The 12,932-nt window shown below is 44.5% G+C and overlaps 1 protein-coding gene across 4 annotated transcripts in view; it reads left to right on the forward strand.

The window, feature by feature from the left end:
• Positions 1 to 12,932, forward strand: part of LOC102448929 (beta-galactosidase-1-like protein 2) — a 52,947-nt gene that overhangs the window by 12,489 nt on the left and 27,526 nt on the right. For 3 of the 4 annotated variants that reach the window (XM_075909377.1, XM_075909378.1, XM_075909380.1), the window contains 4 exons: positions 607 to 702; positions 4,040 to 4,148; positions 4,624 to 4,716; positions 10,649 to 10,730. In XM_075909377.1, coding sequence (XP_075765492.1) covers positions 607 to 702; positions 4,040 to 4,148; positions 4,624 to 4,716; positions 10,649 to 10,730 — 380 coding nt within the window. The remainder of the gene's footprint in view (positions 1 to 606; positions 703 to 4,039; positions 4,149 to 4,623; positions 4,717 to 10,648; positions 10,731 to 12,932) is intronic. The other variant, XM_075909381.1, reaches the window with a different exon arrangement.

Consider the following 12,932-nt stretch of genomic DNA (forward strand, 5'->3'; position numbering starts at 1 on the left):
CACTGACTTTCTCTTGAGAGTGGTGACTGTGATTAGTAGAAGTTGCCTGCTGGACCCATCTGTTAAGTGGTGAATCCTCTCCCTCATCTAATTGCTCCGTTCCCTCTGTGGACAGCCTTCCTTTATGGTTGGGTCAGAAACACTCTATCTATGTCTCAGAGCAAGCTATTCCACATCTTTAAAGCAGTCTGTTATTTCAAAATAATGGGCGTGCTATTCCAGCGTCCCAATAACCCTCGTTCCATGAGGGATAAGGAATGTTTCAGAATAGCGCTTTTTCAAAATGATCTCGAAAGAAGCTACACAATTAGCAAAGTGGAAATTGCGTAGCTTGTTTTGGGGTAAAGGTACAGTGTAGACGCACACTCTGTTGTGAGGAGTCAGGCGGGGGGCAGTGCCGGGTTAAATGGAATAATTGTGTTTGCAGATTATGTGACTGCATTAAGCCTCTGGGCCCCCCACTCCTTTAGGGTGGATTTTTTTTGGAGGCCTTTGAAACCCACTGATTTGGACTCGCTAGACAGCACGGTCATGGGTACATTAGAAATGTACAGAAACCCAGTGGTTCTTCAGCAAGAAAATAATTACTGTTTTCGGATTTCCTAGGGCCTACCTAACCTTGGCAGCTGAAGTTGGACTATGGGTGATTCTGCGTCCAGGACCCTATATCTGCTCTGAGTGGGAGCTTGGTGGTCTTCCCAGGTAAGAGTGTACATGGTGGTTGCCATTTGGATTTGGGTTCTTTGTTTGATTCAAATACTTAGGCATTCATCTGTTAACTTGAGACTGACTGTAGATACTTTGCATTTGTAAGACCATAGGAACACATAAGCTCCCTGCATCATGCAGCTCAGTCTCCTGCAGAGAGTCAGAAATAATGTTAGAAAATGATCAGGTGTTTCAGCCTGTGTTCTCTGAGGACAGGGTCATGTCCGATGTTCCCTCTTAAGTGTTTCCATCAATGTGCGAAATACATTTTGTTCTGTGCAGCAAGGCGTGTGCAGATGTGCACCACCCATAGAAACACATGCTGCCGGCTGTGGTCAGCTGTAGGTCCTCTGCCAATCTTTCCTGGATGGTGCTCTGCTTACAGGGAACACTGGTCATGTCCTATAGCAGAAAGATTCCCACTCAGTCATTGATCCTTTCATAGCATTACAAACCATGGACCTGGAATTAGAATGCTGCTGTGAACAGTCCCTTTTTAAGGCTCTGGTATGTGCTGGTTAGAGCAGGGGATTGGCGTTCCCTGTTTCATGTTCTATCACTGATTTGCTATATGACCTAGATTTACCTTTCTTATGCTTCAGTTTCCCTGACGATAAAATACAGAGAGTGGTATTTGCAACTTGATGTAAGGGTTTATTCACCCCAGGGCTCATTTTAATAAGCCTATAGGGACTCTCGCACGATGTGGATGGGAGCAATAATGTCATGATTCCCTCAACCCTCTATTAGAAATTCTTTTAAATCTTTGTCCTCCTGAAAACCTTTTTTCATCCATAAAGCCTCCACTTACAACCAATTTACTAGATCTCTGAGGTGGTCATGGCCAGCTGCAACTGACTGGTTTATATAGTAGAGTCAGCACATTTACCAGTTCTACCGCTGCCGTTGCATAAGTAGACTCTCATGTTTAGAGCAGCCTGGTCATGGTACGAGTTGTTGAGAGCCAAATCTAACACGTAAGCCCTGAGAATCTTTCCTGGTTACCAGATCCCAATGGGACAGGTGTTAGGGTTCAGTCACACTTGTTTATCTTTCTTTGTCTTACTCACCAGAGCTTTAACCTCAGTGGAGGAGCTTGGCTCAGATGAAATGTTGGGATGCTCTCTCCCCATCTATCCTGTCGCGCTTTTGCTGCAACTCACGCTCTCCCTGATCTCAGACAAAATGAGTTCAGAGTGTTTTGGCTATTTAATGCAATTAGAATAATCTTATCAGGAGATGAGTTTGATTAAGGCCCCTAGGGCATTCTCATGTAGGGAGGAGAGGCTTTTTTGCCTTAACGCTTTGCCACAACATGTAACACACGGCTTTTTGCCAACCTGGGGGCCCAGGTGGCAGCAGAATATGTTGCCACCTGGGAATCAAAAATAGAGTTCTGAGATTGTGCCGGTCTTACAGGGATTCTCTCTTGTTCCATCCTTTCAGCATCATTAATGATGCCACAGCTGCTTGCGATAACAACCGGAAGTAGTTGGTTAAAACTAATTTTAGTTGAAAATGACAGCGTTATTAGCTGATCCAAGGTCACTGTTGTAATATATTTTGTGCTCATACAGCCCCTTTTGACTGATACAGGAATAGTACCCCCATTTTACAGTTCCCATGCTGAGGGGGAGCAAGGTTGTGACTCGGCCAGAGCTATACAGTTGCAGAGTGGAATAATTAACCCAGTAATTTTGACTCTCAGATCCTTGCTCTTACTATTAACTCTTGGTTCCTCCTGTAGGAACAGGCAATGAGTAAAGTTAGGTTGTAACAGCTATGCAGAATACTGCACTTGAATGCGTATCGGTTATTCCCATGTTATCCCAAATGAACCAATTCAGCCCTGTAAATCTGCCCTAGAAGTGAAGTGAGAAATTATTTCAAAAAATGCTGTGTATAGGGATGGCGATTGGGAGGGTCGGAAACTTGGTGTAGGATGGATTTGTATGCAGGAGTATTGACGGTGAGAATGCAGAAAGCTCACAAATACTCTTCCTCCATGTCACTATGGAGGTCACTGGCTGCTCTCTCAAGTCACTCTTTCTGTCAAGGGTATTTTTTTTTCTACTGATGGCTCAAGAATAAGCCAGCTTAAAAACTTTATCTCCATCTTCTGAGATCTTCTGGAGTGTTCCCTGTAAGCTGTGCATTTGTGCAGCCACTCAGGAGAGATTCAGAGCTGATTAGCAGAGCGCCCACAGCTAGGTTTTGTACCTACTGGTAGTGTACGTTGACACATGCCTTGGTGCCCACAAAAATGCATGGAAAAGATTAGAAGGGAACATTGGTGCAGGATATATCATGAATGGGAATTGGAATGGGACTGTCTCTTCCAAATTCAGATTCACTGTATCATGTTGAGGGAGAAGGTGACGGGTGGTGAGAATCTGGAATTGTGATTTGGACTCTCTATCAAATGTCAGTGGAGGTTTGCATTGTAAGCATACTTAATGGGATAACCGTCAGGACAGTGATTCCCTAAAAGAATTCCTTTTTTACATGAAACATGCTCAAATACCCCATGGGATTCCATTGCTGTTCATGGCATGAATGTCTGTGGAACGTTGCTCTGTGCTACTAAATAGAGGTGGTGTTCCACAGAGAGGTGGCTCCCCTGCAGTCACGAGTGGAAGGATTTTAACTCACATTTTAACCCTAAAAGGTGCTGTATTAATTAGGGATGTAAAATCTGTTTAAGAGTAGTGGGGCTGCTCCAGCCTGGCTGGGCCACCAGTTAACCGCTTAACTGGTGAACCGGTTAACCCTTTATATCTCTAATTTAAATGTAAAGTCACCGTCATTATTTAACACGTGACTCTTCTGTGTCTTTGAATTATCTCTGCTGAACTGATGGCACAAGCAAGCATTTTCCTATTATCTCCCACGTTCAGATTCAAAGTACAGTGTTGAAGGAGAGGAGGATGGTGGTTAAAATCCACAGTCTTGGTTTGGATTCTATAACAAATGTCGGTGGAGGTGTACATTTCTGTGTGAGAAGGCACTGGGTAGAAGTACAGGCTATGATTATGTCCTGAATATATCTAGCTTATGGGCTCATATTGCCAGGTGCTTTCTAGGTGATGTGGAGTACTTTCAGTTCCCATCTAGTTCGCTGGAAACTCAACACCTCTCAAGAAGCCCTCAGCACGGAGCTGTTGCTGAGCCAAATGATCGAAAATGGTAGTTCTTTCTCCCTGAACTCTGTAACTTGTGAGCAAGTGGGACTCATGCATGCATGCATGCTGGGGCAGAAGTGAGTCCCCAGTCGATTTCCTTTGCTGCTGAACAAAGGAATCTCTAGGAATCTCCTTCTGTTCTCTCCTAGCTGGCTACTCCAAGATCCTGACATGCAACTGAGAACAACCTACAAGGGCTTCACAGAGGCTGTGGATGCTTATTTTGATCACTTGATGGCCAGAGTGGTCCCTCTTCAGGCAAGTAAGATGCATCACCCTCTCTTTCCAGAACCTGACTACTGCAAGCATTAGAGTGTGCTCATGCAGTGGCTTCAGGATAACCGGCAAATGTACTGTCTACGTTATAACAAGCCTAGACTGCAGCTGGCCATGGTAGCCTCACAGATCTAGTGAGTTGCTTATAAGTTGGGCCTTTGGGGGCAATCCTAGCTCACCTGTTAGTGAGTTCCATGGAGGAAAAACATGATCAGCTGGATGCAGCTCCCATTAGATTACTCTCTTCCTCTTCTGCCCCCTTGCCTTCCAGCAGCAGCAGTGCAGGTTTTCCCTGGCTTGGAAGACAGAGGCCTTTCCATCTTAACTGTTGAAGTGTGATCCCCTCTCCTGGTCACATGCATTCATTTCTTGAGCCCAGAGCCACGTTATAATCGAGTATCATCTGGATTAGAAACCATGAACCCTGGTGATCAGCTTCTCCTCTCTTTCCCTACAGTACAAGAAGGGGGGCCCCATCATCGCAGTGCAGGTGGAGAATGAATATGGTTCCTACGCCAAAGACCCTGACTACCTGACCTACGTTAAAATGGTAATGTTGTCACTCCCACTCTTTCCTGTGTCCGGCACCTTCTGAGCCTGCTTCTTAGCTTCCTCGCTCCCTGCACTCCTACTGACCTCTACTGAGACCTAACAGACTTGCAGGGTCAGTGTCTGATCCAGCTAACGTCCAGTACCCATATCCATGTAGCAAGTGAATTGATCCATCCTATATTATGATGGAGGTTGGGGTCGGGGAAGAGATCCCGTTTTACCCTTTCACTGCAGACAAGAGCCCATGTACGCTGACTGTTGCACTGCACGAGGTCTTCCCAGAACACACAGCGATACCCACCTGGCTGTGCTCTTTCCCATTCTCCAGATCAGAAGCTGTTCTGTGGCATACCAGACCCAGAACCTTGCCTGGGAGGGAGGTTTCTATGAGCCACAGACAAGCCTCCTCCTAAAGCTTGTAATCTGGAGCTCAGCATTAGCCAGGTAGACTAATTTGATTAATAATTCCCTCGTCTCCGATTGTACCTCAGCCTGGGCTTCTGAGTCGGGAGGGAAGAGCTGGTGTGCATGCGAGAAAGCTGTTATCCTCGTGGATCAGATATGAACCATGCTGACTTGCTCAGCTGCCGCTGACACAGTACTCATGCCAGTGCAGACAACTAACTGGCGCCACTTTATAGCTCAGAAGGTCACCTCAGGAGCTGTCCACAAGAACCCCCAAATCCTGTTGTGAGTGAGGGACGTTACTTGCTCTGCATCTTGCTGGGGGAGGGAGTATGCTCTGTTTTCAAATGCTTGTGCTACAAATGTATGAGATTCAGAGTAACTGTTAAAATTGTGGGGGGAGGGGATGGAGAAACACTGTCCTCCCTGATCTCCACCCATGCATCCCTTGGATTCAGACAAGTGGCACAGTCCTTTTTTAGCCCCTAAAACTCAGCTCCCTGGAGTATTGTGTGTATAGGCCCAGGTTTGCACCATAAACTCACTGTGCTTCCTGCTTTTCTGTCATGGCATTAGCAGCTTCTGCTTTAACCTGGCAGGTATTTCAGCCCCCTTGTGCTAGAGGCCAGTAAGAGAGTTAACTGGATTAGTTCTGGTTCAGGTCATCCTATTCCTGACAACAAGCCTGCCAGCATTCAATCGAAGAAGTCACATGGCGAGGTTCCTAATCTTCTTTGAATGATTTTCCACCTGTGCTCAGTATTCGCCTCCTTGGAGAGTTAAATATGAATTGTCTTGGTTAACAGGTTAGAAAGTTAATTTCTGGTCTGAACAAAGAATGTCAGAGCCATCTGAAAAAGTCTGTGTAGCTCACACCCCCACTTACATCAATTGATGAGCATGTAAGTAAATGGCTGTTGGGGTCCTATATCATTGTGGCATGGGGGTGGCACTGTTGCAGTGCCCTGAGATCAGCTTTGACCATTTACCACCCCAGGTGTAGAATCTGCTTGCTCACCTTTACCATAATGTTGATGATGATGCAAGAGCTAGTGATATTTCACTGACCTGTCAAAACAAATTACATGCCCCAGATGAGTGGGTGAATACAATTTCACAAGGCTTTTTCCTTCTGCTTTGGTATTGTGTGTGACACCCTCTGTCTGAGGTTGTGTTGTCTAGTGGTTAGAGAGGAGGGACTAGGAAATCAGACTCCCAGGTTCTCCTCTCGGCTTTGGAGGAGAGCGTGGTGAAGCTTTGGTACAGAGAAATCAAGAGCTAGGACTCCTGGACTTGGCATCTAACTTTTGAGCGTGATGGGTTAGTTACTTCAACTCCTTTTGCCAATCTGTGACTGTAGACTGACTTGTGTTTGTTGTTCACATGGTGCAATAACATTTAAATTAGATTTGGCATTTGAATTAAAACAAAAACAAAGCCCCTTAAGGCCCTATCCCTTTCCCCTCAAAGGTGTACTGCCTTTGCCCTTCTGTGTCCTTGTCATTACTATCTGTACCATTAGCCGCCTTCCTTAAGGTACATGAGCACAATTTCAATAACCCTGCTGCTGTAATTATCTATATACACACACCTGTACCTACCTTTGATTCTATTTCTAATTCTCATTTTCCTGTTGCACCTTGAAATCCTGTAATGCATTTTAATGTGCAGATACTCACTGTTTTTTACTTACATCGAAGTAATGAACACAATCCTAGCATTAATGCAGCACTCTAGGAATATTAAATAAGTGCAAGTCACAGAATTTCCAAAAATATCACAGTAGAATCACAGAATAGTAGAACTGGAAAGGACCTCAAACTCCCTAGGCAATTTATTCCAATGTTTAATCACCCTGACAGTTAGGAATTTTTTTCTAATGTCCAACCTAAACCTCTCTTGCTGCAATTTAAGCCCATTGCTGCTTCTCTTATCATCGGAGGCCAAGGAGAACAATTTTTCTCCTTCTTCCTTATAACCCCTTTTTAGATACTTGGAAGCTGCTATCATAAATTTTGTCCTGCCGCATGTGTGCATTCAGGTATAAACATGATAGCGAATGCAGCATAATGATGAACAGAGATTGTCAAAGAAATTGTAACCAGGCCAATATGTCTCTGAAATGTGTGTCTTTAATTTCACAGTCATAACATCGGTTTTACGTAAGCTTCCTGGTGAACATTTACATTTTCCACAATCACACATAGGAAAGTTCTTTACAGACATTAGCTAACGAATCCTTGCAGAATACTCTGGTTCACACTCATGTATTTTATTAAGTGCTACAGTGAGGTGGGGATTGTATTCTCTCTGTTTGCTTTGTTATGTTGCATGTGATGTCTGTAATCTTGTAGTAACCCATGTGTGTGCCTTAATTTCCCTGGGTATTTCAGCAATACCTAGTGATGGAAATTGGCTAATGCTTTCTGTAACCCGAGTGGGGGGGGGGGGGCGGTGCAACCAGGTGACACCTTTTGTCAGGGAAGCAGGATAGAGGCTGGAGGTGGGGCTGGCTGCTGCATGTGTGAGTGAGTCTCTCTGGCTTAGAGATGGGAGGAGGGGCCTTGGCTCTGAGCTTCCCCTCCCCTAGGTGAATTTTACTTATTGCTTCTGGTTTCTGTGTTGACAAGTATGTTCTCCACTGCATCTCTGTGGACTAATACATCTTCTGTTCTACCTGCTGGCTGAGAGTCGCGTCTGACTGGATGGGGGTGCAGGGCCTGGTGACTCTCCAGTCCTCGGTGCCAGATGGAAAAGCAGAAGCAGAAAGAGGGTTTGATCTAGGGATATAAGTGACTAATCGAGTCACTACTTGACTAGTTGCTTTTCCCCTTGCCTTGCTGCATCTATCAGAGACAGCAGGGGGGAATAGGAGCTGGTGCTGGTGCTTAAAAGCTGGTTTCCCCAGCACTGTTTACACAGGGGAGGGGGCGGGGACAGGGCACAAACCAGGACTCAGCTGTCCTGTCCTAGCTGTGCCTCTTACTACGTTTAAAAGGCAGAGGTGCAGTGTCTGGGCCTGGGCGTGAGCTGGATGGCTCTTACTACATTTAAAAGGCAGAGCTGCATGGGAATTAGCTCCTGAGGCTAGGTGCTAACTCTGCTGTGGTTCTGCAATGTCCCTCCTTATCGACTAATTGAGTGGTCGATGGAAATTCCATCAACAACTCAATTAACTGATTAAACGCCATTTAACATCCTTCGTTTGATCTAAAGGAACTGATCCAAAAGTAATGGAGAGTTTCCTGCTGACTTCCTTGGGCTTTGATCCAAGCCATATGTATCTTAGCAAAGGGCATGTGGTTGGGGATGGAGACTCTGTGATACTGGAATTATATTTGTGAGTTCATGGCTCTCCAGGCTGTGCTTGTACCATCAGATTGTATTAAAAGATACTATACAAGCTCTAGTAAGGATCTGATGTGATTAACAAAGGCTTGAAATGCCCTAGCTTACTGTCTTGTGAGGTTGGAGGACTAAGGAGAGTCCTCATCCAGAGCTTACCATTCATGGTTTTTCTGAGAGATACGTTCATTACGTGGTGATTCTGCTAACCCATCTAGGTCTTCTACAGTGAACCCTCGTTTATCGCGGTAGATAGGTTCCAAACCCGACCGCGATAGCTGAAAATCCGCGAAGTAGGGACACCATATTTACGTATTTATTTAACATATATGTTATATTCAGACTTTTAAAACCCTCCCTTTACGTAGTACTGTTAACAAACCACCCTTTAATGTACAGAAAAAAGTCCGCGAAGTCGTGAATCCGCGATGGTCGAACCGCGAAGTAGCGAGTAGTATATTAAATAGTAGGAAGGCTCTCTGTTCTTCTTTCCCTCCCTCACCTATGCTCCTCTTGGAGTTGAAAGCAGCAGAATGACCAGGTATGTGTCAGCCGACGGTCAGGGCAGTGTGTGTGTGTGTGTGTGTATGCTTCCGAGAAAAGGTTTAACGTCCATGTCTTTACTGCTAGGACCGGGGTCCCGTCGCAGAGGGTGGCCAGCAGGCCAACAGACGCCCCGTTATATAGGAAGAGCTTATTACACCTTAGATTTTAACTGCTAGAACACAAAGTTCCTTCGCAGCGGGCAGCCTGGGAAAGGCTGGAAAGGTGCCCCAACGGATCTTGTCACCTGGGAGTGACACAGATCCAAACGCCCAAGCTCTCCCTATGTCTGTCCCTTTATGACCGGCTGAAGTTCTTTTAAATTGTGCTTGGTTCTATTACAGCAACTGAAGGAGTCAGGTTAAAACTTAAACAGTTACAGGTTTATTAAAAGACTTATAAAAGCATATGGTTACAATGGCTATTGCTCTATTTCTTAAATTCTAACAAATACAGATTTTAAAAATGGTTATAAAGAAAATAAAGATTGAAAATAGAAATAATGGTACCAAGTGACAGCTTAATCTTTAAAGAGCTCTAAGTCTATGTATATATATACTTAAGCAAAGGACCACATCCAGGTACAATTTTTACCCCTTTCTGTGCCTCTCGACTCCAGCGTGTCAGGCCAGGGCCGGTCTCTCAATTCCTAGGAAAGACGAATACGAGGTGGGCGTCCCCTTGGAACCTCGGGAGATCAAACACCAAACCCGACCAGCAGATAGATGGTAGATTGACACTCAGAGAAAATGTGCTGCTGGACCTATCTATATACCCCTGGGGGCCCGTATCCTCTTTCTTATCTAAGATGCCGAATTGTACTGGTCCGTTTTGTGGCGCCAGTTCTTACAAGCAAGTTTCAAGTTAATTTACACTTGCAAGAGAGAGAACTAAATTGTGAATACTAGACATTTTTTTACTGGGCGAGAGATTCCTCCCCCCGCGGATGGATGTGTGTTCGTATCAATATGGGTTTGAGTCAAGGGCACTCTTTGGCAGCCTCTTGGTCAGCAATTGGAGTATCTCTGTTTACAGCCATTCACGGTCACAGCAGCCTGGGCCTTCTGCTCTGTGTGCCCTGTATGCTCCAGGCAAGCAAAAATGGATGTTACAAGGGGGTTCTTGTCTGGCTACAGTATGTTCAAAATAATGCCCGGCTAGGATATGTGGTCCTGAAATTTGAGAGGCTAGAGGGACAGCCAAAGTCTGGTCAAGTAAAGAATCTCGGGTAAGAATGAAGAGAGGCAAAATACAGGGCTGCAGGATCTTCATAATATATGTACTTCAACCATTTCTCCTCTTGTAAAATATGACAGCATGTGAAAGGGAAGGCACCTCCTCCCATTGAAATGAATGGGGATTTTGCCATTAACTTAAATGGAAACAGGAATAAGATGTGGGTTGATGTTTACATAGTCAATTTTGGCCAGAAAGTAGCATAATGCTTTACATTGAAGTCCACAACTGTGGCCCAGATGATGCTCCTCCCATTTCTTTCAGTGGATGGACAGGATAAGAGGCCTGTCCCCTAGCCTCCTCCTCTCCACCTTGAAGAAAGACAATGCTGAACTGTACCTCCTTAGTGTGTAGGTAAAATGTTAAATTCAGGCCCCTGAATGTTTTAATTTTTTATTTAGGCCCTGTTAGACAGAGGGATTGTGGAACTGTTAATGACCTCTGACAACAAGGATGGATTGTCTTCTGGCTATGTGGAAGGAGGTATGTGCTTTTCAAGGTGGGGAAAAAAGGCTGCCTTAAATAAGAAGGGGTGCATTTCCTTAAAAAAATCTTTATTTTATTGTTTTTGCTTTGTGGGAGTGCATTGGAGCACAAGTCAAGGGCCAAAGCGTCATTGTGTGAGATGCTGTACAAATATAGAACTAAAAAAGAGTCCCAAAGTGCTTAGTGCATGCTCCTTTTCAGTGTACTTCCTGGGATATATATGACAGTAGAGTAATGAGGAGCTATATATTGCTTTCCAGACCATGTGGAAGAGTCAAGGGCTGTTAGGGATGAACCACTTGGCTATAATACATTTTAATCAAATAGAAAACTCGTCCTGTTTGGTGCTGAGTATCTGCAACTTACTTTGGAGTTCTTTGGAAGATGAGAGATCAGATACAAAGAGGCTGAAATTGTGGTTAATACTCATAATACTGCCGTAGCTATTTATTTCAATTTAACATATTAAAAATACCTACGTATAAGCACTAGATATCCTAACACTTATTAAAAGTGCAATCATCTTTTGTTAGGACTTTGGTCTTTAGGTTTTAAAAAAAGATGGTCTCATTAAAAGCCAGAAATTGGCCATTCTAGAAGTGTTGAAAATAGTTTGTGGAGGGGCGCTAGTCCTAGGTTACTGGTCAGCCCTAGGTTATTGTCATGGCAGAGCATTTGTCCCTGGAGCATGGAGCTTTTGGGGTGGGGAGGGACAAATTAACTTTTGTGGCATAAATCAAAGGAAATAGTTTGGTGCTTCAAAGTACTGTTCTTTAAAAAAAAAAAAAAAAAGAAAGAAATTCTCGAAACAGAAGCTATAATCTCCCTGAAAATAACCCCTAAAAACTTATCTTGGCATCTGCTTTGCTGCCATGTAATTCCAGCAGACCCCCGTCATATACTGACAGAATCAAATTGGAGACCTTTAGAGCTTATTGCGTTAGCCTATAACACATGAGCCAAAAGCCAGCCGGCTATTAGCCTAGTCTGTAGAACAGAGTCGTCATTCTATCTGTAAGTGGTTTCAGTGCCACTAGATGGGACATTACGCCCCAGCCAGCAAGTATGTGGGTTATATCAGAAATACAGAAACCCAAGTGCATCAGCTCCAGTTTCTGTGTTTTGTATTTGATGGGGTTGTATACGGCACCATATTGAGATGGTGCTTTTTCCAGGCCTGATCCTACAACTAGCCCTTAATCACTTGAGTGTTCCCATTGACTTCAGCAAAGTTACTCACTTGAGTAATGATTACTGTCCTGTGTAATGGTTTCAGGGCTGAGTTCATACTCCTTAAGTCAGTCACAAGTGCTGCTGATGTTCAATCCAGACACAACTGCATGGAGATCACAAAATGCAAGATTTTCCCCACTCTTTGCTCTTACATTTTAAATAACTAAAAAAGCAGGGGAGGCAGACAAATGCATTCCTGGTTTAACTTTGAAGCTTGTGGAGTTGCACCCCGACTCAATGTAGCCTGTTTTAGTTTTCCTTTCATTTACAGCAGTTTCCATCCTTGTCCACACAGGGCCACTCTCTCCCTGCATTTGAAAGGGGTGGGGGTGGAGTTCCCCTTTTTAGCACTCACCTTCCTTGGGAATGTTTACCGCCTGGGAGCTTTCTTTCGTGCAGAGTTGTCTTTTCCAGAGGGCTGTGTGATGAGAGGGCTTTGATACCGATTTGCCTGTTAGATGTCATAACAATCTGCTCATTAGAGTCAACATGTCAAATAATCAGGAACACGGAATAACTAGGGTTTCAAGTGATGCTGCTGCAGCAGCAAGGTGGCTGTGAAAACACAAAAGGGAAGGTAATAAAATCTGCTGTAGAAATAAATGGAAAGATAAGAGGAGAAAATGCTGCCATGAAGCTGGAGAGGAAATTAAAGCAATGGTCCTGAGGGCTGGTTCATTCTTCTGCTCAGTGGAGGCTTGGTTTCTGTTTAAAATCATGCATGATTCCCATTGGTGCTAGTGGTAGACAAGTGCCTTGCAGAGAAGAATATCCATTATGGAAGGGCATCTGCCCAGGGCATCATAGCCAGTTGTCTTGTTTTCTCCTAAGCCCCTATTCTGTGGCTGCAAATTAGTGCAGTGGTGGGAGCCAACTTTCTGGTGGTGTACACCCCCTCCATACTCATGGACACACCATGTGCTGCAGCTCTCTGGGAGTAGCATTGAAGCTTGTAGCTCACAGTCT

The sequence above is a fragment of the Pelodiscus sinensis genome, chromosome 26 (genome assembly GCF_049634645.1).
Source record: "Pelodiscus sinensis isolate JC-2024 chromosome 26, ASM4963464v1, whole genome shotgun sequence".
Classification (NCBI taxonomy): domain Eukaryota; kingdom Metazoa; phylum Chordata; order Testudines; family Trionychidae; genus Pelodiscus; species Pelodiscus sinensis.